Below are 24,577 nucleotides of genomic sequence, written 5' to 3'. Positions count from 1 at the left end.
AAGTCATCTTTGAAAAACAGATGCATATCTGTATTTCCAGTCATGTGAAATCAACAGATTAGTGCCTGGTGAATTTATTTCCATTGACTGGTTTCCTTATAAGAACTGTAACTCAGTAAAATCAATAACCCAAACCTCAGTGAAGCTATACTTGAACTTAACCTAACCTTAACCCAAACCTCAGTGAAGCTATTCCTGCTAATTCCTAGTCCTTTACATTGGGACGAATTTCAGCATAGTTTTTAATGATCCCAAAGAAGCGAATGATTTTGACCTCTTTGGTTTTGGTCTTCTTGTCATCCCACTGGTACTCTGGAGACAACAGCTTGCTGGGCTTGTTGTAAAGCAGGTACCTGTTGAGGTGACTCTCCTCCTTCCAGGTAGCCTCGATGGAATTCCTCGCGTCCTCTTCAAGCTGGTTCCGACATACCTTTGTTAGTGTGTACACTTCCTCCAACAACCCCCCGAACACGGCCCCGGCATAGTAGTAATCTCCCTCATCCATGGGGATGTAGGCTGTCGAGGCTGGACGCCGTTCGTATGTGAAGTGGTCACGGGTCGCCTGGTAGAACCATGGGTGAATCACAGCAACCAGCCTGCCCAGAGACTCGGCTCCCCAGCGAGCGTGGAACTTGCTGTCCACGTCCAGACAGAAGATGTAGTCGGCCTCCCTGCTGATCTGACGTTCGATGGCTGTCTGGATGATCTCCATCCTCCGGGAAGATATCTCCTGCCAGCGGTTTGAACCTGGCACCTGGATCTGTGAAAACGTAGTAGCGCACGTTGAAGTCGACCAGGAAGTGCTTCTCTGCTGTCTCCAGGAAATCTCGGAGAAAGCGGACGTATTTGTCAGAATTTAAAGACACACAGGTAACTGTCAAAATATAGGAAACATCAACATAAAGGGTACTTTGTAGAGAGTTTGGCCGCCACCAGCCACCTTGGTCCACCACCAGCCACCTTGGTCCACCACCAGCCACCTTGGGCCTCCACCAACAACCTTGGTCCACCACCAGCAACCTTGTGCCACCACCAGCAACCTTGGGCCACCACCACCAACCTTGGGCTACCACCAGCCACCAGAACTGCTCTAATGCACCTTGGCAAAGATTCTACGAGTGTCTGAAACTCTATCGGAGGGATAATTTGGTGTTTTGTTGATAGTCGTGGAAAACTCTATCTCAGGTACGGCCTCATTTGGATTGAGATCTGGTGACTGGCATATGGTTTACATCATTTTCATGCTCATCAAACCATTTAGTGACCAGTTGTGCCCTGTAAATGGGGGCATTGTTGTTCTGGGTGATTAGCCATGGTAGCAAAAAGAATGACTGAAATAATGGTCTGTTGATGGGATGTTAATTGCTTAATGAACTCAGAAACCACACCTGTGTGGAAGCACCTGCATTCAATATACTTTGTATCCCTCATTTACTAGTGTTTTTCATTATTTTGCCAGTTACCTGTACAATACATAAGGGTGTAAGGTGCCTTGCTCAATGGCACAACGGCAGTATCAGACACCTGCGATTCTGATGCCAGAAACACTCTGTAGAACATGGATCCAGAACTTGGACCCAGACACCCAGAACATGGACCCAGAGACCCAGAACATGGACCCAGGGACCCAGAACATGGACCCAGAGAACCAGAACATGGACCCAGAGAACCAGAACATGGACACATGGACCCAGAACTAGAATAGTTGACCTTTGTTGTACCACAATTATAGAATATTCTATTTGTTCTATTTGTTGTATGGCCATTCTCATAGGACTGTATAGGACATTCTCAACCGTTTCCGACCAGAAATTACAGTCTACCAGAAAATAAACAAAGTAGTACAATTATTCAAATCTTAGCCAAGCTGTGAATCATGACATTATGATATCGTATTACCTGCGATGTGATATGAGCTAGTTATGTCCTCATACACTGAGTGTACAAATCATTAACAACACCTTAATATTGAGTTGCACCACCGAAATCGTGTGGCCCATGTTGACTCCAATGCTTCCCATAGCTGGTCATGTCCTCATACACTCTACTAGGTGCTGAAAGCTTTCCACAGGGATTCTGGCCCATGTTGACTCCAATGCTTCCCATAGCTGGTCATGTCCTCATACACTCTACTAGGTGTCGAAAGCGTTCCACAGGGATTCTGGCCCATGTTGACTCCAATGCTTCCCATAGCTGGTCATGTCCTCATACACTCTACTAGGTGTTGAAAGCTTTCCACAGGGATTCTGGCCCATGTTGACTCCAATGCTTCCCATAGCTGGTCATGTCCTCATACACTCTACTAGGTGTTGAAAGCGTTCCACAGGGATTCTGGCCCATGTTGACTCCAATGCTTCCCATAGCTGGTCATGTCCTCATACACTCTACTAGGTGTTGAAAGCTTTCCACAGGGATTCTGGCCCATGTTGACTCCAATGCTTCCCATAGCTGGTCATGTCCTCATACACTCTACTAGGTGCTGAAAGCTTTCCACAGGGATTCTTGCCCATGTTGACTCCAATGCTTCCCATAGCTGGTGATGGCCTCATACACTCTACTAGGTGCTGAAAGCTTTCCACAGGGATTCTGGCCCATGTTGACTCCAATGCTTCCCATAGCTGGTCATGTCCTCATACACTCTACTAGGTGCTGAAAGCTTTCCACAGGGATTCTGGCCCATGTTGACTCCAATGCTTCCCATAGCTGGTCATGTCCTCATACACTCTACTAGGTGCTGAAAGCTTTCCACAGGGATTCTGGCCCATGTTGACTCCAATGCTTCCCATAGCTGGTCATGTCCTCATACACTCTACTAGGTGCTGAAAGCTTTCCACAGGGATTCTGGCCCATGTTGACTCCAATGCTTCCCATAGCTGGTCATGTCCTCATACACTCTACTAGGTGTTGAAAGCTTTCCACAGGGATTCTGGCCCATGTTGACTCCAATGCTTCCCATAGCTGGTCATGTCCTCATACACTCTACTAGGTGCTGAAAGCTTTCCACAGGGATTCTGGCCCATGTTGACTCCAATGCTTCCCATAGCTGGTCATGTCCTCATACACTCTACTAGGTGTTGAAAGCTTTCCACAGGGATTCTGGCCCATGTTGACTCCAATGCTTCCCATAGCTGGTGATGGCCTCATACACAGTGTTGTTGTTGTCTTGCCCATTCACCATCTGAATGGCACACAAACACCATCCATGTCTTAAATGTGTTGAGGCTTAACAATCCTTCTTTAACCCGTCTCCTCCTCTTCATCTACACTGATTGAAGTGGATTTAACAAGTGACATCAATAAGGGATCATAGCTTTCACCTGGATTCACCTGGTCAGTCTGTTATGGAGAAAGCAGGTGGTCATAATGTTTGTACACTCAGTGTAGTTTCAGTGTTTATAAAAATATTGCTACTTTAATTTCCCTTTTTGAATATTTGGGAAAAGTTGTAGGCTGCTCACTTTCCAGCGGCAAACACGGTGGTTGCTATGGTGAGGTTCATGGACTTGTAGATTGTGTCGACGAGGTCAGGGTCAAAGGTTCCTTCCCAGACGATGGGTGCCAACCACGGGGTGACTGCCACCACATCAGTACGACTAAAGAAACAAAACAAGATCAACCCGGACTGTGTTGTACTGATTATGAGCTCAATGTTTACAGATATACAGATCAAGCCAGACTGTGTAGTACTGATTATGAGCTCAATGTTTACAGATATACAGATCAAGCTGGACTGTGTTGTACTGATTATGATCTCAATGTTTACAGATATACAGATCAAGCCAGACTGTGTTGTACTGATTATGATCTCAATGTTTACAGATATACAGATCAAGCCGGACTGTGTTGTACTGATTATGATCTCAATGTTTACAGATATACAGATCAAGCCGGACTGTGTTGTACTGATTTTGAGCTCAATGTTTTTGCAATATAAGGTCCATGAAAAGACGTATGGTATACTAAGCTACACGCTAATGTGTAAGATAACAATGAGATTTAACTAACTAACATAACAACACTACTCACCCCGCCAAGACACTGGGCTGCTTGTACAATAGCCTGGGAGAACAAAACGTAATTCATTAGGTAATCAGGCATCATTGTAATGAAGAAATGCTGTTATTACACTCTCATCAAAAGTTGCTAGAGAAAAATAAGATTTTTTTTTTCATTGGTTCGTTGGATAATCCTTTATATAACTATTTTTAGAACTGCTGAGGTTTGTGGGTTTTATGCTTGTATCGCTGTATCGTAATCTACACACAATACCCTATAATGTCGAAGCAAAAACAAGCTTTTAGAACTTCTCAAATTTATTAAAAATAAAAAATTTAAATATCAAATTTACCGTTCAGACCCTTTACTCAATGCTTTGTTGAACCACCTTTGGCAACGATTACAGCCTCGAGTCTTTTTGGATATGACGCACACCTGTATTTGGGGAGTTTCTCCCATTCTTCTCTGCAGATCCTCTCAAGCTCTGTCAGGTTGAATGGGGAGCGTCGCTGCACACAGCTATTTGCAGAAATGTTCAATCAGGTTCAAGTCCGGGCTCTGGCCACTCGAGGACATTCAGCTGTGTGCTTAGGGTCATTGTTCTGTTTGACGGTGAACCTTTGCTCCAGTCTGAAGCCCTGATGAGGTTTTCGTCAAGGATCTCTCCGTACTTTGCTCTGTTAATCTAGTCTCACAGTCCCTGTCGCTGAAAAAACATCCCCACAGCATGATGTTGCCACCACCATGCTTCACCATAGGGATGGTGCCAGGTTTCCTCCAGACGTGAAGCTTGGAATTCAGGACAAAAAGTTCAATCTTGGTTTCATCAGATCAGAGAATCTTGTTTCTCATGGTCAGAGTTCTTTAGGTGCCTTTTGGCAAAGTCTAAGTCGGCAGTCATGTGCCTTTTACTGAGGAGTGGCTTCCATCTGTCCACTCTACCATAGAGACCCGATTGGTGGAGTGCTGCAGAGATGGTTGTCCTTCTGGAAGGTTCTCCCATCTCCACAGAGGAACTCTGGAGCTCTGTCAGAGTGACCATCAGGTTTTTGGGTCACTACCCTGATCAAGGCCTTTCTACGCCAATTGGTCAGTTTGGCCGGGCGGCTAGCTCTACGAAGAGTCTTGGTGGTTCCAAACGTCTCCCATTTAAGAATGATGGAGGTCACTGTGTTCTTGGGGACCTTCAATGCTGCAGAATCTTTTTGTTACCCTTCCCCAGATCCAATCCTGTCTCGGAGCTCTGTGGACAATTCCTTCGACCTCATGGCTTGGTTTTTGCTCTGACATGCACTGTCAACTGTGGGACCTTATGTAGACAGGTGTGTGCCTTTCCAAATCATGTCCAAACAATTGAATTTACCACAGGTGGACTCCAATCAAGTTGCAGAAAACATCTCAAGGATGATCAATGGAAACAGGATGCACATGAGCTCAATTTCGAGTCTCATATCAAAGGGTCTGAATACTTATGCTAACATTTCTAAAAACCTGTTTTGGCTTTGTCATTATGGGGTATTGTGATGTCATTATGGGGTATTGTGATGTCATTATGGGGTATTGTGATGTCATTATTATAGACACATTTTTAGTTTTAATACATTTGCAAAAAGTTCTACAAACCTATTTTTGCCTTGTCATCATGTGGTATAGTGTATAGATTGATGAGAATTTTTTTTTTTATTTAATCAATTTTAGAATAAGTCTGTCTTCCATTGTGTATAGATTGATGATATTAGAATAATATTAGAATAATGTAACAAAATTTGGAACAAAATGTGGAAAAAGTGAAGGGGTCCGAATACATCCAAATGCATTTTACATCCTGAGAAATACAATATTTTCTCATTGTGGATGTTAGCCACTTAGTCCTGTCAGTGATCAATTGATAATTTCATAATGTCATACCTGTTACCAGCATGTAAATAGATCACTTTATCCCCCAAAGTGTTGGAGGGAAAGTTGAAAAGGGCATGGGGTTGGGGGGGGGGGGGGGGGGGGGGGATACCTTTTAGAAATGCCTTTCCAATCAAGGTGTAGTAGATCTCACTTCTTACCCTCCCCCCAACACAAAAAACACAGGCCAACTACAAATGCCACCTCCATCCAGCAACTGCTAGCCCATCCCTTCTAGCACTCACGTCTGTAGCCATGAAAATGCTTTTGAAAGACTGGTCATGGCTCACATCAACACCATCAACTCAGACACCCTGGACCCACTCTAATCCATCCAGCAACTGCTAGCCCATCCCTTCTAGCACTCACGTCTGTAGCCATGAAAATGCTTTTGAAAGACTGGTCATGGTTCACATCAACACCATCAACTCAGACACCCTGGACCCACTCTAATCCATCCAGCAACTGCTAGCCCATCCCTTCTAGCACTCACGTCTGTAGCCATGAAAATGCTTTGAAAGACTGGTCATGGTTCACATCAACACCATCAACTCAGACACCCTGGACCCACTCTAATACACATTCCACCCCAACTAAACTAAGGACCCTGCGATTAAATCCAATTTGATACTGGACTTTGATGGGTTGCCCCCAGTTGGTGTTGTTAGGCAAAAACAAATCTGCCATGCTGACCCTGAACACCGGGGCCCCTCAAGGGTGTGTGCTTAGCCCACTCCTGTACTCCAACACCATCATTAAGTTTGCTGACGACATGACAGTGGTAGGCCTGATGACTGAAGACGACGAGACAGCCTAAAGGGAGGAGACCTGGCCGTGTGGTACCAGGAAAACATCCTCTCTGCGAGATGAAAGAGCTTATCTTGGAAAACGGAGGACTTAGCATGTCCCCAAACATATCGACGGGTCTGTAGTGGAGACGGTCGAGATCTTCCAATTCCTTGACGTTCACATCCCTAACGACCTACTATACAGCTGCACCATTGAAAGCATCTTGACCGGCTGTATCACCGCTTGGTATAGCTACTGGTCGGCATCTGACCACAAGGTGCGTATAGTCCAGTACATCACTGGGGCCGAACTCCCTGTCATCCAGGATGTCTATACCAGGTGGTGTCAGAGGAAGGCCCTAAAAATGTTCAATGACTCTAGCCAACCAAGTAAGTCTGTTCTCTCTGCTACCACACAGCAAGCGGTATCTGAGCGTCATGTCTGGGACCAAAAGGCTGCTTAACAGCTTCTATCCCAAAGACATAAGACTGCTGAACAATTAATCAAATGGCAACCGGGACTTTCTGCGTTTCACCGTTACCTACATCTACATAGTAGTTCGATCAATCACATAACCGTACCTACATGTACATATTACCTCAATCAATCTATCTACCTGATACCCCAGTACGCTCATTACCGGTACATATGTAACCCTCGTCATTGTTCTGTTTTTGTGTTAATATTTTATTTGTTTGTTAATGTTTTTACTTTTTAACTACATTGCTGGGAAGTAAGTGGTGAAATGTTATTTTATTTCTTTATTTAACCTTTATTTAACCAGTTAGGCCAGTTGAGAACAAGTTCTCATTTACAACTGCGACCTGTGGCCAAGATAAAGCAAACAACAACACAGAGTTACACATGGAGAAAAACAAGCGTACAGCCAACAGTGTGTGCAAATGGCGTGAGATAAGGTAAGACAATAAATAGGCCAATAGTAGCAAAGTAATTACAATTTAGCAAATTAACACTGGAGATATAGATGTGCAGAGGATGATGTGCAAGTAGAAATACTGGTGTGCAAAAGAGTAGAAAAGCAAATAAAAACAATATGGGGATGAGGTTGGTAGATTTGGATGGGCTATTTACAGATGGGCTATTTACAGATGGGCTATTTACAGATGGGCTATTTACAGATATTTACAGCGATCGGTTAGCTGCTCTGATGTTTAAAGTTAGTGAGGGAAATATAAGCCTCCATCTTCAGCTATTTTTTGCAATTTGTTCCAGTCAATGGCAGCAGAGAACTGGAAGGAAAGGCAGCAAAAGAGGTTGTCACGCCCTGACCTTAGAGATCCTTTTTTATGTCTCTATTAAGGTGTGGTCAGGGTGTGAGTTGGGGTGGGCATTCTATGTTTTCTATTTCTTTGTGTTTGGCCGGGTATGGTCCTCAATCAGGGACAGCTGTCTATCATTGTCTCTGATTGGGAAACATACTTACAGTGCCTTGCGAAAGTATTCCGCCCCCTTGAACTTTGCGACCTTTTGCCACATTTCAGGCTTCAAACATAAAGATATACAATTTTATTTTTTTGTGAAGAATCAACAACAAGTGGGACACAATCATGAAGTGGAACGACATTTATTGGATATTTCAAACTTTTTTAACAAATCAAAAACTGAAAAATTGGGCGTGCAAAATTATTCAGCCCCTTCACTTTCAGTGCAGCAAACTCTCTCCAGAAGTTCAGTGAGGATCTCTGAATGATCCAATGTTGACCTAAATGACTAATGATGATAAATACAATCCACCTGTGTGTAATCAAGTCTCCGTATAAATGCACCTGCACTGTGATAGTCTCAGAGGTCCGTTAAAAGCGCAGAGAGCATCATGAAGAACAAGGAACACACCAGGCAGGTCCAAGATACTGTTGTGAAGAAGTTTAAAGCCGGAATTGGATACAAAAAGATTTCCCAAGCTTTAAACATCCCAAGGAGCACTGTGCAAGCGATAATATTGAAATGGAAGAAGTATCAGACCACTGCAAATCTACCAAGACCTGGCCGTCCCTCTAAACTTTCAGCTCATACAAGGAGAAGACTGATCAGAGATGCAGCCAAGAGGCCCATGATCACTCTGGATGAACTGCAGAAATCTACAGCTGAGGTGGGAGACTCTGTCCATAGGACAACAATCAGTCGTATATTGCACAAATCTGGCCTTTATGGAAGAGTGGCAAGAAGAAAGCCATTTCTTAAAGATATCCATAAAAAATGTCGTTTAAAGTTTGCCACAAGCCACCTGGGAGACACACCAAACATGTGGAAGAAGGTGCTCTGGTCAGATGAAACCAAAATTGAACTTTTTGGCAACAATGCAAAACGTTATGTTTGGCGTAAAAGCAACACAGCTCATCACCCTGAACACACCATGCCCACTGTCAAACATGGTGGTGGCAGCATCATGGTTTGGGCCTGCTTTTCTTCAGCAGGGACAGGGAAGATGGTTAACATTGATGGTAAGATGGATGGAGCCAAATACAGGACCATTCTGGAAGAAAACCTGATGGAGTCTGCAAAAGACCTGAGACTGAGACGGAGATTTGTCTTCCAACAAGACAATGATCCAAAACATAAAGCAAAATCTACAATGGAATGGTTCAAAAATAAACATACCCAGGTGTTAGAATGGCCAAGTCAAAGTCCAGACCTGAATCCAATCGAGAATCTCTGCACCTGAATATACTGATACACACCTTTCTGGAGAGGTGATGTTCTGTTCTCTGCTCCTGAATATACTGATACACACCTTTCTGGAGAGATGATGTTCTGTTCTCTGCTCCTGAATATGGACTTACTCAGACTGTGTGAATAAAAAGACAATGATTAATGATGGCTATACAGTATTTTTTATTTATTTTATTTTTCACCTTTATTTAACCAGGTAGGCTAGTTGAGAACACCTTTATTTAACCAGGTAGGCTAGTTGAGAACACCTTTATTTAACTAGGTAGGCTAGTTGAGAACACCTTTATTTAACCAGGTAGGCCAGTTGAGAACAAGTTCTCATTTACAACTGCGACCTGGCCAAGATAAAGCATAGCAGTGTGAACAGACAACACAGAGTTACACATGGAGTAAACAATTAACAAGTCAATAACACAGTAGGAAAAAAAGTCTATATACATTGTGTGCAAAAGGCATGAGGAGGTAGGCGAATAATTACAATTTTGCAGATTAACACTGGAGTGATAAATGATCAGATGGTCATGTACAGGTATTGGTGTGCAAAAGAGCAGAAAAGTAAATAAATAATAACAGTTTGGGGATGAGGTAGGTAAAAATGGGTGGGCTATTTACCGATGGACTATGTACAGCTGCAGCGATTGGTTAGCTGCTCAGATAGCAGATGTTTGAAGTTTGTGGGAGATAAAAGTCTCCAACTTCAACGATTTTTTGCAATTCGTTCCAGTCACAGGCAGCAGAGAACTGGAAGGAAAGGAGGCCAAATGAGGTGTTGGCTTTAGGGATGATAAGTGAGATGCACCTGCTGGAGCGCGTGCTACGGGTGGGTGTTGCCATCGTGACCAGTGAACTGAGATAAGGCGGAGCTTTACCTAGCACGGACTTGTAGATGACCTGGAGTCAGTGGGTCTGGCGACGAATATGTAGCGAGGGCCAGCCGACTAGAGCATACAGGTCGCAGTGGTGGGTGGTATAAGGTGCTTTAGTAACAAAACGGATGGCACTGTGATAAACTGCATCCAGTTTGCTGAATAGAGTATTGGAAGCTATTTTGTAGATGACATCGCCGAAGTCGAGGATTCGTAGGATAGTCAGTTTTACTAGGGTAAGTTTGGCGGCGTGAGTGAAGGAGGCTTTGTTGCGAAATAGAAAGCCGATTCTAGATTTGATTTTAGATTGGAGATGTTTGCTATGAGTCTGGAAGGAGAGTTTACAGTCTAGCCAGACACCTAGGTACTTATAGATGTCCACATATTCTAGGTCGGAACCATCCAGGGTGGTGATGCTAGTCAGGCGTGCTGGTGCAGGCAGCAAACGGTTGAAAAGCATGCATTTGGTTTTACTAGCGTTTAAGAGCAGTTGGAGGCCACGGAAGGAGTGTTGTATGGCATTGAAGCTCGTTTGGAGGTAAGTACATGAAATAAGATGCCTTAGAAATAAGATTCCGTAAATCAGTAACTTACTAACATCAGATAACATTCTTTATATTAGCCATTTATGAGACTCACATAGATCATTCCTTTAATGATCCCACAGTAGCAATACAGGGATATAATATCTACAGAAGAGACAGGAATGGTTATGGGGGAGGTGTTGCTTTATGTATTTAGAGCCATTTCCCTGTAATGTTTAGAGAATATCTCATGTCCAGTGTTATTGAAGAGGTTGCAGGTTTACCTGCCTCATCTAACGCCTTTTAGGGATATTTCTATAGGTCTGTCATATATTGTCATATTATGTCTTGTTCCTGTTCTTTCTCTTCACTCCGTCTCCCTCTGCTGGTCGTATTAGGTTACCTTCTCTTCCTCTCCTTCCCCCAGCTGCTCCTCATCTTCTCTAACTACCTCGTTCACCCTTTTCCCACCTGTTCCCTTTTTTCCCTCTGATTAAGTCTCTATTTCTCTCTCTGTTCCTGCTTCTGTCTTTGTCAGATTCTCGTTTGAGTTTCTCATGCCAGAACCAAACTATCGTCTCGTTTGCTTCAGCCTTGTCCTGTCCTGTCGGAATCTGCCTGCTACGTGTGATCAGGTACCTCTGTCCTCTACAACCCAGCTATTCTCCTCTGCTGCTAGAAGGGGATTCTAACCCAGCTATTCTCCTCTGCTGCTAGAAGGGGAACTCTTCTGTGATATTCAGAAGGACCTGTTTCATTTGTCGCCCTCTCTGCGGGTTGTTTATTTTGCCATCATACATTTGAAGAGGATCTATGTCTTACCTGTGTTTTGACATTAAAGGACTCTGTTTTTGTTAAACCGCTTTTGGGTCCTCACTCACGTGCATAACAAGGTCACCAAGTGCTAACAGTCAGTATTTAGACAATGTGTGTGAAATGCTCGATAGTATCATCTACACTGATTGAAGTGGATGTAGCAAGTGACATCAATAAGGGATCATAGCTTTCACCTGGATTCACCTGTCAGTCTATGTTATGGATGGAAAGACATGGTGTCCTTAATGTTTTGTACACTCAGTGTGTAAACGCAACATGTAAAGTGTCGGTCCCGTGTTTCATGAGCTGAAAAAAAAATACAGGAAATGATCCAAAAAGCTTTACATCCCTGTTGGTGATCATTTCTCATTTGCCAAGATACTCCATTCACCTGATAGGTGTGGCATATCAAGAAGCTGATTAAACAACGTGATCATTGCACAGGTGCACCTTCTGCTGGGGACAATAAAAGGCCATAGACATGCTGACTGCAGGAATGTCAACCAGAGCTGATGCCAGAAAATGTTAATTTCTCTACCGTAAGCCGCCTCAAACGGCATTTTAGAGAATCTTACGTCCAATTGGCTCCAGTCTTGGTGTGAGCCGAATTAGGAGGAACTGGTACTCACTGAGCAAGCGGTGTGACTTCCGATACACACATGGTTTTGTTCAAGTATTGTAAGTTAGTTTGACAATTTTTGACAATGAGAAAACAACCAAATGGAAAAAATACATTGTAACAAATAACCCTGATTCAACTATAGCAAACAATCTGAGAGAAAATGCCCCACAGACCCTGCCCCTTTGCATGCCATCGGGACAACATCAGACTGATTTACATTGCTAGTTGGGTCATGGGGGTTGGGATTTTCCGATGGGTCTGGGTTTGTTGGATCCAAAGCTATTTTTTGCTCTTAGTGGGACTATAATTTGTTGGTTTTATCTAATTGTACCTCCTAACCAGTGTGAATACAACGGGAATGTTTTCATGGCTCATCAGCAGGCTGTTAAATTTGCTACGTTGAAGGCCTTTGAGAGGGTTTTGTGCCTCCGGGAACAGTCATGTTTGCTCTTTTTCATAATAGTGTAGGGTAACAGCAATGATGAACCAATACCACAATATGACTTGTTCATATCCTTATTGGTGCCCACCACTAGTAACTGTGTACAGTACATCTCTGTTATGTTATCTCTGTAAATGATCTAACGGGTAACATTAAGGAAATAGGAAAGAGCGTTTAGAAGTACCAAGTATCATGACTTGTTGGAAGGATTTCAAAGTTCATATCAACTAACCTGGTGTTCCTCTGGTCCTCATCAACTGGGATATCTCTGTTGGAAGAGTCAAACCAAACCCTGTGAATATGAATCAATCAGAAAATCCATATCACATTATAGCATCATTAGGGTGTAATAAATTAACAGAAACTTGATCTTACCCATTGAGCCTTTCATTGAAGAAGCTGTAGTGAACATACCTTTCGGAAGAGAGGAGAAAATCAATTCAAGTCTGTCATGAAAACATTTAAAGGCCTTATTACACAAAATGTGCTGCTCACGCTGCTTTTCTTCTACATCAGATTTGCAGCCTAATTTATACGCAACGCAATAATGCAATGAGCTACTGAAAATGGGGATCCAGCTTAGCTGAGTCGAGCTACAAATTATGAGCTGCACAAGTTTACATTATCCTTACATTATCCTTAAATTACCTTGGATGTGGTGTGGGCAAAGCCTCATTCATGCTACATGCGTGTGTGCATCTATTAACCTGAAGTGCAAACCATAGTGTATATAGTAGTATATAAATGTAAGCAAGATATTCAAACTTTACAGGAGCTTTTCAATTAAACCGAATTGCACACTTGAATAATGCAATGATTTTTAAAAAAGTGTGAAGAATTTGTATTTTTAAAAGGGTTTAATCGTTAGCTATTACGAAAACAATGATGTGTTATTATTGCATGTGGCCTCAGAGAGAAAATGTGTTCATTTAAGACCAGGTGAGTAATATGTGGGGCGGCAGCGCAGCCTAGTGGTTAGAGTGTAGAGGCGGCAGCGTAGCCTAGTGGTTAGAGTGTAGAGGCGGCAGGGTAGTCTAGTGGTTAGAGTGTAGAGGTGGCAGGGTAGCCTAGTGGTTAGAGTGTAGAGGAGGCAGGGTAGCCTAGTGGTTAGAGTGTAGAGGTGGCAGGGTAGCCTAGTGGTTAGAGTGTAGAGGAGGCAGGGTAGCCTAGTGGTTAGAGTGTAGAGGCGGCAGGGTAGCCTAGTGGTTAGAGTGCAGAGGCGGCAGGGTAGCCTAGTGGTTAGAGTGTAGAGGCGGCAGGGTAGCCTAGTGGTTAGAGTGTAGAGGCGGCAGGGTAGCCTAGTGGTTAGAGTGTAGAGGAGGCAGGGTAGCCTAGTGGTTAGAGTGTAGAGGAGGCAGGGTAGCCTAGTGGTTAGAGTGTAGAGGCGGCAGGGTAGCCTAGTGGTTAGAGTGTAGAGGCGGCAGGGTAGCCTAGTGGTTAGAGTGTAGAGGCGGCAGGGTAGCCTAGTGGTTAGAGTGTAGAGGAGGCAGGGTAGCCTAGTGGTTAGAGTGTAGAGGCGGCAGGGTAGCCTAGTGGTTAGAGTGTAGAGGCGGCAGGGTAGCCTAGTGGTTAGAGTGTAGAGGAGGCAGGGTAGCCTAGTGGTTAGAGTGTAGAGGCGGCAGGGTAGCCTAGTGGTTAGAGTGTAGAGGCGGCAGGGTAGCCTAGTGGTTAGAGTGTAGAGGTGGCAGGGTAGCCTAGTGGTTAGAGTGTAGAGGAGGCAGGGTAGCCTAGTGGTTAGAGTGTAGAGGCGGCACGGTAGCCTAGTGGTTAGAGTGTAGAGGAGGCAGGGTAGCCTAGTGGTTAGAGTGTAGAGGAGGCAGGGTAGCCTAGTGGTTAGAGTGTAGAGGCGGCAGGGTAGCCTAGTGGTTAGAGTGTAGAGGCGGCAGGGTAGCCTAGTGGTTAGAGTGTAGAGGCGGCCGGGTAGCCTAGTGGTTAGAGTGTAGAGGAGGCAGGGTAGCCTAGTGGTTAGAGTGTAGAGGCGGCAGGGTAGCCTAGTGGTTAGAGTGTAGAGGCGTCAGGGTAGCCTAGTGGTTAGAGTGTAGAGGAGGCAGGGTAGCCTAATGGTTAGAGTGTAGAGGCGGCAGGGTAGCCTAGTGGTTAGTGTAGAGGTGGCAGGGTAGCCTAGTGGTTAGAGTGTAGAGGTGGCAGGGTAGCCTAGTGGTTAGAGTGTAGAGGAGGCAGGGTAGCCTAGTGGTTAGAGTGTAGAGGCGGCACGGTAGCCTAGTGGTTAGAGTGTAGAGGAGGCAGGGTAGCCTAGTGGTTAGAGTGTAGAGGCGGCAGGGTAGCCTAGTGGTTAGAGTGTAGAGGTGGCAGGGTAGCCTAGTGGTTAGAGTGTAGAGGAGGCAGGGTAGCCTAGTGGTTAGAGTGTAGAGGTGGCAGGGTAGCCTAGTGGTTAGAGTGTAGAGGCGGCAAGGTAGCCTAGTGGTTAGAGTGTAGAGGAGGCAGGGTACCCTAGTGGTTAGAGTGTAGAGGAGGCAGGGTAGCCTAGTGGTTAGAGTGCAGAGGAGGCAGGGTAGCCTAGTGGTTAGAGTGTAGAGGCGGCACGGTAGCCTAGTGGTTAGAGTGTAGAGGAGGCAGGGTAGCCTAGTGGTTAGACTGTAGAGGAGGCAGGGTAGCCTAGTGGTTAGAGTGTAGAGGCGGCAGGGTAGCCTAGTGGTTAGAGTGTAGAGGCGGCAGGGTAGCCTAGTGGTTAGAGTGTAGAGGCGGCAGGGTAGCCTAGTAGTTAGAGTGTAGAGGAGGCAGGGTAGCCTAGTGGTTAGAGTGTAGAGGCGGCAGGGTAGCCTAGTGGTTAGAGTGTAGAGGCGGCAGGGTAGCCTAGTGGTTAGAGTGTAGAGGAGGCAGGGTAGCCTAGTGGTTAGAGTGTAGAGGTGGCAGGGTAGCCTAGTGGTTAGAGTGTAGAGGAGGCAGGGTAGCCTAGTGGTTAGAGTGTAGAGGAGGCAGGGTAGCCTAGTGGTTAGAGTGTAGAGGAGGCAGGGTAGCCTAGTGGTTAGAGTGTAGAGGAGGCAGGGTAGCCTAGTGGTTAGAGTGTAGAGGAGGCAGGGTAGCCTAGTGGTTAGAGTGTAGAGGAGGCAGGGTAGCCTAGTGGTTAGAGTGTAGAGGAGGCAGGGTAGCCTAGTGGTTAGAGTGTAGAGGAGGCAGGGTACCCTAGTGGTTAGAGTGTAGAGGAGGCAGGGTAGCCTAGTGGTTAGAGTGTAGAGGCGGCAGGGTAGCCTAGTGGTTAGAGTGTAGAGGAGGCAGGGTAGCCTAGTGGTTAGAGTGTAGAGGCGGCAGGGTAGCCTAGTGGTTAGAGTGTAGAGGTGGCAGGGTAGCCTAGTGGTTAGAGTGTAGAGGAGGCAGGGTAGCCTAGTGGTTAGAGTGTAGAGGCGGCACGGTAGCCTAGTGGTTAGAGTGTAGAGGAGGCAGGGTAGCCTAGTGGTTAGAGTGTAGAGGCGGCAGGGTAGCCTAGTGGTTAGAGTGTAGAGGCGGCAGGGTAGCCTAGTGGTTAGAGTGTAGAGGAGGCAGGGTAGCCTAGTGGTTAGAGTGTAGAGGAGGCAGGGTAGCCTAGTGGTTAGAGTGTAGAGGAGGCAGGGTACCCTAGTGGTTAGAGTGTAGAGGAGGCAGGGTAGCCTAGTGGTTAGAGTGTAGAGGCGGCAGGGTAGCCTAGTGGTTAGAGTGTAGAGGAGGCAGGGTAGCCTAGTGGTTAGAGTGTAGAGGCGGCAGGGTAGCCTAGTGGTTAGAGTGTAGAGGAGGCAGGGTAGCCTAGTGGTTAGAGTGTAGAGGAGGCAGGGTAGCCTAGTGGTTAGAGTGTAGAGGAGGCAGGGTAGCCTAGTGGTTAGAGTGTAGAGGAGGCAGGGTAGCCTAGTGGTTAGAGTGTAGAGGAGGCAGGGTACCCTAGTGGTTAGAGTGTAGAGGAGGCAGGGTAGCCTAGTGGTTAGAGTGTAGAGGCGGCAGGGTAGCCTAGTGGTTAGAGTGTAGAGGAGGCAGGGTAGCCTAGTGGTTAGAGTGTAGAGGCGGCAGGGTAGCCTAGTGGTTAGAGTGTAGAGGTGGCAGGGTAGCCTAGTGGTTAGAGTGTAGAGGAGGCAGGGTAGCCTAGTGGTTAGAGTGTAGAGGCAACAGGGTAGCCTAGTGGTTAGAGTGTAGAGGAGGCAGGGTAGCCTAGTGGTTAGAGTGTAGAGGCGGCAGGGTAGCCTAGTGGTTAGAGTGTAGAGGTGGCAGGGTAGCCTAGTGGTTAGAGTGTAGAGGAGGCAGGGTAGCCTAGTGGTTAGAGTGTAGAGGTGGCAGGGTAGCCTAGTGGTTAGAGTGTAGAGGCGGCAAGGTAGCCTAGTGGTTAGAGTGTAGAGGAGGCAGGGTACCCTAGTGGTTAGAGTGTAGAGGAGGCAGGGTAGCCTAGTGGTTAGAGTGTAGAGGCGGCAGGGTAGCCTAGTGGTTAGAGTGTAGAGGAGGCAGGGTAGCCTAGTGGTTAGAGTGTAGAGGAGGCAGGGTAGCCTAGTGGTTAGAGTGTAGAGGAGGCAGGGTAGCCTAGTGGTTAGAGTGTAGAGGAGGCAGTGTAGCCTAGTGGTTAGAGTGTAGAGGCGGCAGGGTAGCCTAGTGGTTAGAGTGTAGAGGTGGCAGGGTAGCCTAGTGGTTAGAGTGTAGAGGCGGCAGGGTAGCCTAGTGGTTAGAGTGTAGAGGTGGCAGGGTAGCCTAGTGGTTAGAGTGTAGAGGAGGCAGGGTAGCCTAGTGGTTAGAGTGTAGAGGCGGCACGGTAGCCTAGTGGTTAGAGTGTAGAGGAGGCAGGGTAGCCTAGTGGTTAGACTGTAGAGGAGGCAGGGTAGCCTAGTGGTTAGAGTGTAGAGGCGGCAGGGTAGTCTAGTGGTTAGAGTGTAGAGGCGGCAGGGTAGCCTAGTGGTTAGAGTGTAGAGGCGGCAGGGTAGCCTAGTGGTTAGAGTGTAGAGGAGGCAGGGTAGCCTAGTGGTTAGAGTGTAGAGGTGGCAGGGTAGCCTAGTGGTTAGAGTGTAGAGGCGGCAGGGTAGCCTAGTGGTTATAGTGTAGAGGAGGCAGGGTAGCCTAGTGGTTAGAGTGTAGAGGTGGCAGGGTAGCCTAGTGGTTAGAGTGTAGAGGAGGCAGGGTAGCCTAGTGGTTAGAGTGTAGAGGAGGCAGGGTAGCCTAGTGGTTAGAGTGTAGAGGAGGCAGGGTAGCCTAGTGGTTAGAGTGTAGAGGAGGCAGGGTAGCCTAGTGGTTAGAGTGTAGAGGAGGCAGGGTAGCCTAGTGGTTAGAGTGTAGAGGAGGCAGGGTAGCCTAGTGGTTAGAGTGTAGAGGAGGCAGGGTAGCCTAGTGGTTAGAGTGTAGAGGAGGCAGGGTACCCTAGTGGTTAGAGTGTAGAGGAGGCAGGGTAGCCTAGTGGTTACAGTGTAGAGGAGGCAGGGTAGCCTAGTGGTTAGAGTGTAGAGGCGGCAGGGTAGCCTAGTGGTTAGAGTGTAGAGGAGGCAGGGTAGCCTAGTGGTTAGAGTGTAGAGGTGGCAGGGTAGCCTAGTGGTTAGAGTGTAGAGGCGGCAGGGTAGCCTAGTGGTTAGAGTGTAGAGGAGGCAGGGTAGCCTAGTGGTTAGAGTGTAGAGGTGGCAGGGTAGCCTAGTGGTTAGAGTGTAGAGGAGGCAGGGTAGCCTAGTGGTTAGAGTGTACAGGAGGCAGGGTAGCCTAGTGGTTAGAGTGTAGAGGTGGCAGGGTAGCCTAGTGGTTAGAGTGTAGAGGCGGCAGGGTAGCCTAGTGGTTAGAGTGTAGAGGCGGCAGGGTAGCCTAGTGGTTAGAGTGTAGAGGCGGCAGGGTAGCCTAGTGGTTAGAGTGTAGAGGCGGCAGGGTAGCCTAGTGGTTAGAGTGTAGAGGCGGCAGGGTAGCCTACTGGTTAGAGTGTAGAGGTGGCAGGGTAGCCTAGTGGTTAGAGTGTAGAGGAGGCAGGGTAGCCTAGTGGTTAGAGTGTAGAGGTGGCAGGGTAGCCTAGTGGTTAGAGTGTAGAGGCGGCAGGGTAGCCTAGTGGTTAGAGTGTAGAGGTGGCAGGGTAGCCTAGTGGTTAGAGTGTAGAGGAGGCAGGGTAGTCTAGTGGTTAGAGTGTAGAGGTGGCAGGTAGCCTAGTGGTTAGAGTGTAGAGGAGGCAGGGTAGCCTAGTGGTTAGAGTGTCGAGGAGGCAGGGTAGCCTAGTGGTTAGAGTGTAGAGGCGGCAGGGTACCCTAGTGGTTAGAGTGTAGAGGCGGCAGGGTAGCCTAGTGGTTAGAGTGTAGAGGTAGCCTAGTGGTTAGAGTGTAGAGGCGGCAGGGTAGCCTAGTGGTTAGAGTGTAGAGGCGGCACGGTAGCCTAGTGGTTAGAGTGTAGAGGCGGCACGGTAGCCTAGTGGTTAGAGTGTAGAGGTAGCCTAGTGGTTAGAGTGTAGAGGCGGCAGGGTAGCCTAGTGGTTAGAGTGTAGAGGTGGCAGGGTAGCCTAGTGGTTAGAGTGTAGAGGTAGCCTAGTGGTTAGAGTGTAGAGGCGGCAGGGTAGCCTAGTGGTTAGAGTGTAGAGGCGGCAGGGTAGCCTAGTGGTTAGAGTGTAGAGGCGGCACGGTAGCTTAGTGGTTAGAGTGTAGAGGCGGCAGGGTAGCCTAGTGGTTAGAGTGTAGAGGTGGCAGGGTAGCCTAGTGGTTAGAGTGTAGAGGAGGCAGGGTAGCCTAGTGGTTAGAGTGTAGAGGTAGCCTAGTGGTTAGAGTGTAGAGGAGGCAGGGTAGCCTAGTGGTTAGAGTGTAGAGGAGGCACGGTAGCCTAGTGGTTAGAGTGTAGAGGCGACACGGTAGCTTAGTGGTTAGAGTGTAGAGGCGGCAGGGTAGCCTAGTGGTTAGAGTGTAGAGGAGGCAGGGTAGCTTAGTGGTTAGAGTGTAGAGGCGGCAGGGTAGCCTAGTGGTTAGAGTGTAGAGGAGGCAGGGTAGCCTAGTGGTTAGAGTGTAGAGGAGGCAGGGTAGCCTAGTGGTTAGAGTGTAGAGGCGGCAGGGTAGCCTAGTGGTTAGAGTGTAGAGGAGGCAGGGTAGCCTAGTGGTTAGAGTTTAGAGGCGGCAGCGTAGCCTAGTGGTTAGAGTGTAGAGGCGGCAGGGTAGCCTAGTGGTTAGAGTGTAGAGGTAGCCTAGTGGTTAGAGTGTAGAGGAGGCACGGTAGCCTAGTGGTTAGAGTGTAGAGGCGACACGGTAGCTTAGTGGTTAGAGTGTAGAGGCGGCAGGGTAGCCTAGTGGTTAGAGTGTAGAGGAGGCAGGGTAGCTTAGTGGTTAGAGTGTAGAGGCGGCAGGGTAGCCTAGTGGTTAGAGTGTAGAGGAGGCAGGGTAGCCTAGTGGTTAGAGTGTAGAGGAGGCAGGGTAGCCTAGTGGTTAGAGTGTAGAGGCGGCAGGGTAGCCTAGTGGTTAGAGTGTAGAGGAGGCAGGGTAGCCTAGTGGTTAGAGTTTAGAGGCGGCAGCGTAGCCTAGTGGTTAGAGTGTAGAGGCGGCAGGGTAGCCTAGTGGTTAGAGTGTAGAGGCGGCAGAGTAGCCTAGTGGTTAGAGTGTAGAGGTGGCAGGGTAGCCTAGTGGTTAGAGTGTAGAGGTAGCCTAGTGGTTAGAGTGTAGAGGCGGCACGGTAGCCTAGTGGTTAGAGTGTAGAGGTGGCAGGGTAGCCTAGTGGTTAGAGTGTAGAGGAGGCAGGGTAGCCTAGTGGTTAGAGTGTAGAGGAGGCAGGGTAGCCTAGTGGTTAGAGTGTAGAGGTGGCAGGGTAGCCTAGTGGTTAGAGTGTAGAGGAGGCAGGGTAGCCTAGTGGTTAGAGTGTAGAGGAGGCAGGGTAGCCTAGTGGTTAGAGTGTAGAGGTAGCCTAGTGGTTAGAGTGTAGAGGAGGCAGGGTAGCCTAGTGGTTAGAGTGTAGAGGTAGCCTAGTGGTTAGAGTGTAGAGGTGGCAGGGTAGCCTAGTGGTTAGAGTGTAGAGGTGGCAGGGTAGCCTAGTGGTTAGAGTGTAGAGGTAGCCTAGTGGTTAGAGTGTAGAGGCGGCACGGTAGCCTAGTGGTTAGAGTGTAGAGGTGGCAGGGTAGCCTAGTGGTTAGAGTGTAGAGGAGGCAGGGTAGCCTAGTGGTTAGAGTGTAGAGGTGGCAGGGTAGCCTAGTGGTTAGAGTGTAGAGGCGGCAGGGTAGCCTGGTGGTTAGAGTGTAGAGGAGGCAGGGTAGCCTAGTGGTTAGAGTGTAGAGGTAGCCTAGTGGTTAGAGTGTAGAGGCGGCAGGGTAGCCTAGTGGTTAGAGTGTAGAGGTGGCAGGGTAGCCTAGTGGTTAGAGTGTAGAGGCGGCAGGGTAGCCTAGTGGTTAGAGTGTAGAGGAGGCACGGTAGCCTAGTGGTTAGAGTGTAGAGGTAGCCTAGTGGTTAGAGTGTAGATGTCGGCACGGTAGCCTAGTGGTTAGAGTGTAGAGGTAGCCTAGTGGTTAGAGTGTAGAGGAGGCACGGTAGCCTAGTGGTTAGAGTGTAGAGGAGGCAGGGTAGCCTAGTGGTTAGAGTGTAGAGGAGGCAGGGTAGCCTAGTGGTTAGAGTGTAGAGGAGGCAGGGTAGCCTAGTGGTTAGAGTGTAGAGGCGGCAGGGTAGCCTAGTGGTTAGAGTGTAGAGGAGGCAGGGTAGCCTAGTGGTTAGAGTTTAGAGGCGGCAGCGTAGCCTAGTGGTTAGAGTGTAGAGGCGGCAGGGTAGCCTAGTGGTTAGAGTGTAGAGGCGGCAGGGTAGCCTAGTGGTTAGAGTGTAGAGGTGGCAGGGTAGCCTAGTGGTTAGAGTGTAGAGGTAGCCTAGTGGTTAGCGTGTAGAGGCGGCACGGTAGCCTAGTGGTTAGAGTGTAGAGGTGGCAGGGTAGCCTAGTGGTTAGAGTGTAGAGGAGGCAGGGTAGCCTAGTGGTTAGAGTGTAGAGGAGGCAGGGTAGCCTAGTGGTTAGAGTGTAGAGGTGGCAGGGTAGCCTAGTGGTTAGAGTGTAGAGGAGGCATGGTAGCCTAGTGGTTAGAGTGTAGAGGAGGCAGGGTAGCCTAGTGGTTAGAGTGTAGAGGTAGCCTAGTGGTTAGAGTGTAGAGGAGGCAGGGTAGCCTAGTGGTTAGAGTGTAGAGGTAGCCTAGTGGTTAGAGTGTAGAGGTGGCAGGGTAGCCTAGTGGTTAGAGTGTAGAGGTGGCAGGGTAGCCTAGTGGTTAGAGTGTAGAGGTAGCCTAGTGGTTAGAGTGTAGAGGCGGCACGGTAGCCTAGTGGTTAGAGTGTAGAGGTGGCAGGGTAGCCTAGTGGTTAGAGTGTAGAGGAGGCAGGGTAGCCTAGTGGTTAGAGTGTAGAGGTGGCAGGGTAGCCTAGTGGTTAGAGTGTAGAGGCGGCAGGGTAGCCTGGTGGTTAGAGTGTAGAGGAGGCAGGGTAGCCTAGTGGTTAGAGTGTAGAGGTAGCCTAGTGGTTAGAGTGTAGAGGAGGCAGGGTAGCCTAGTGGTTAGAGTGTAGAGGTGGCAGGGTAGCCTAGTGGTTAGAGTGTAGAGGCGGCAGGGTAGCCTAGTGGTTAGAGTGTAGAGGAGGCACGGTAGCCTAGTGGTTAGAGTGTAGAGGTAGCCTAGTGGTTAGAGTGTAGAGGTCGGCACGGTAGCCTAGTGGTTAGAGTGTAGAGGTAGCCTAGTGGTTAGAGTGTAGAGGAGGCACGGTAGCCTAGTGGTTAGAGTGTAGAGGAGGCAGGGTAGCCTAGTGGTTAGAGTGTAGAGGAGGTAGGGTAGCCTAGTGGTTAGAGTGTAGAGGCGGCAGGGTAGCCTAGTGGTTACAGTGTAGAGGAGGCACGGTAGCCTAGTGGTTAGAGTGTAGAGGCGGCAGGGTAGCCTAGTGGTTAGAGTGTAGAGGTGGCAGGGTAGCCTAGTGGTTAGAGTGTAGAGGTGGCAGGGTAGCCTAGTGGTTAGAGTGTAGAGGCGGCAGGGTAGCCTAGTGGTTAGAGTTTAGAGGAGGCAGGGTAGCCTAGTGGTTAGAGTGTAGAGGAGGCAGGGTAGCCTAGTGGTTAGAGTGTAGAGGCGGCAGGGTAGCCTAGTGGTTAGAGTGTAGAGGAGGCAGGGTAGCCTAGTGGTTAGAGTGTAGAGGAGGCAGGGTAGCCTAGTGGTTAGAGTGTAGAGGAGGCAGGGTAGCCTAGTGGTTAGAGTGTAGAGGAGGCAGGGTAGCCTAGTGGTTAGAGTGTAGAGGTGGCAGGGTAGCCTAGTGGTTAGAGTGTAGAGTTAGCCTAGTGGTTAGAGTGTAGAGGCGGCAGGGTAGCCTAGTGGTTAGAGTGTAGAGGAGGCAGGGTAGCCTAGTGGTTAGAGTGTAGGGGTTGGCAGGGTAGCCTAGTGGTTAGAGTGTAGAGGAGGCAGAGTAGCCTAGTGGTTAGAGTGTAGAGGAGGCAGGGTAGCCTAGTGGTTAGAGTGTAGAGGTAGCCTAGTGGTTAGAGTGTAGAGGAGGCAGGGTAGCCTAGTGGTTAGAGTGTAGAGGTAGCCTAGTGGTTAGAGTGTAGAGGTGGCAGGGCAGCCTAGTGGTTAGAGTGTAGAGGTGGCAGGGTAGCCTAGTGGTTAGAGTGTAGAGGTAGCCTAGTGGTTAGAGTTTAGAGGCGGCACGGTAGCCTAGTGGTTAGAGTGTAGAGGTGGCAGGGTAGCCTAGTGGTTAGAGTGTAGAGGAGGCAGGGTAGCCTAGTGGTTAGAGTGTAGAGGTGGCAGGGTAGCCTAGTGGTTAGAGTGTAGAGGCGGCAGGGTAGCCTAGTGGTTAGAGTGTAGAGGAGGCAGGGTAGCCTAGTGGTTAGAGTGTAGAGGTAGCCTAGTGGTTAGAGTGTAGAGGAGGCAGGGTAGCCTAGTGGTTAGAGTGTAGAGGTAGCCTAGTGGTTAGAGTGTAGAGGTGGCAGGGTAGCCTAGTGGTTAGAGTGTAGAGGTAGCCTAGTGGTTAGAGTGTAGAGGCGGCACGGTAGCCTAGTGGTTAGAGTGTAGAGGTGGCAGGGTAGCCTAGTGGTTAGAGTGTAGAGGAGGCAGGGTAGCCTAGTGGTTAGAGTGTAGAGGTGGCAGGGTAGCCTAGTGGTTAGAGTGTAGAGGCGGCAGGGTAGCCTAGTGGTTAGAGTGTAGAGGAGGCAGGGTAGCCTAGTGGTTAGAGTGTAGAGGTAGCCTAGTGGTTAGAGTGTAGAGGAGGCAGGGTAGCCTAGTGGTTAGAGTGTAGAGGCGGCAGGGTAGCCTAGTGGTTAGAGTGTAGAGGCGGCACGGTAGCCTAGTGGTTAGATTGTAGAGGTAGCCTAGTGGTTAGAGTGTAGAGGTCGGCACGGTAGCCTAGTGGTTAGAGTGTAGAGGTAGCCTAGTGGTTAGAGTGTAGAGGAGGCACGGTAGCCTAGTGGTTAGAGTGTAGAGGAGGCAGGGTAGCCTAGTGGTTAGAGTGTAGAGGAGGCAGGGTAGCCTAGTGGTTAGAGTGTAGAGGCGGCAGGGTAGCCTAGTGGTTAGAGTGTAGAGGAGGCACGGTAGCCTAGTGGTTAGAGTGTAGAGGCGGCAGGGTAGCCTAGTGGTTAGAGTGTAGAGGTGGCAGGGTAGCCTAGTGGTTAGAGTGTAGAGGAGGCAGGGTAGCCTAGTGGTTAGAGTGTAGAGGCGGCAGGGTAGCCTAGTGGTTAGGATGTAGAGGAGGCAGGGTAGCCTAGTGGTTGGAGTGTAGAGGAGGCAGGGTAGCCTAGTGGTTAGAGTGTATAGGCGGCAGGGTAGCCTAGTGGTTAGAGTGTAGAGGAGGCAGGGTAGCCTAGTGGTTAGAGTGTAGAGGAGGCAGGGTAGCCTAGTGGTTAGAGTGTAGAGGAGGCAGGGTAGCCTAGTGGTTAGAGTGTAGAGGAGGCAGGGTAGCCTAGTGGTTAGAGTGTAGAGGAGGCAGGGTACCCTAGTGGTTAGAGTGTAGAGGAGGCAGGGTAGGCCTAGTGGTTAGAGTGTAGAGGCGACAGGGTAGCCTAGTGGTTAGAGTGTAGAGGTGGCAGGGTAGCCTAGTGGTTA

At 48.4% G+C, this 24,577-nt stretch overlaps 1 protein-coding gene across 1 annotated transcript; it reads right to left on the bottom strand.

The window, feature by feature from the left end:
- Nucleotides 1-205: 205 nt before the first annotated feature.
- LOC118938868 (globoside alpha-1,3-N-acetylgalactosaminyltransferase 1) lies at nt 206-13,082 on the bottom strand (the record flags this gene model as incomplete). Its single annotated transcript, XM_090199051.1, is given in 7 exon segments — nt 206-758; nt 760-849; nt 3,462-3,593; nt 4,027-4,059; nt 9,434-9,487; nt 12,875-12,934; nt 13,018-13,082. Coding segments are annotated over 7 exon segments (987 nt in total), but the record flags the coding sequence as incomplete, so codon positions are not given.
- Between the last annotated feature and the right edge of the window lie 11,495 nt (nt 13,083-24,577).

The sequence above is a fragment of the Oncorhynchus mykiss genome, chromosome 15 (assembly GCF_057628025.1).
Source record: "Oncorhynchus mykiss isolate SJ-2025 chromosome 15, ASM5762802v1, whole genome shotgun sequence".
Classification (NCBI taxonomy): Eukaryota; Metazoa; Chordata; class Actinopteri; order Salmoniformes; family Salmonidae; genus Oncorhynchus; species Oncorhynchus mykiss.
Note: the sequence above shows the minus strand (reverse complement) of the source record. Positions and strands in the feature narration are given on the sequence as shown.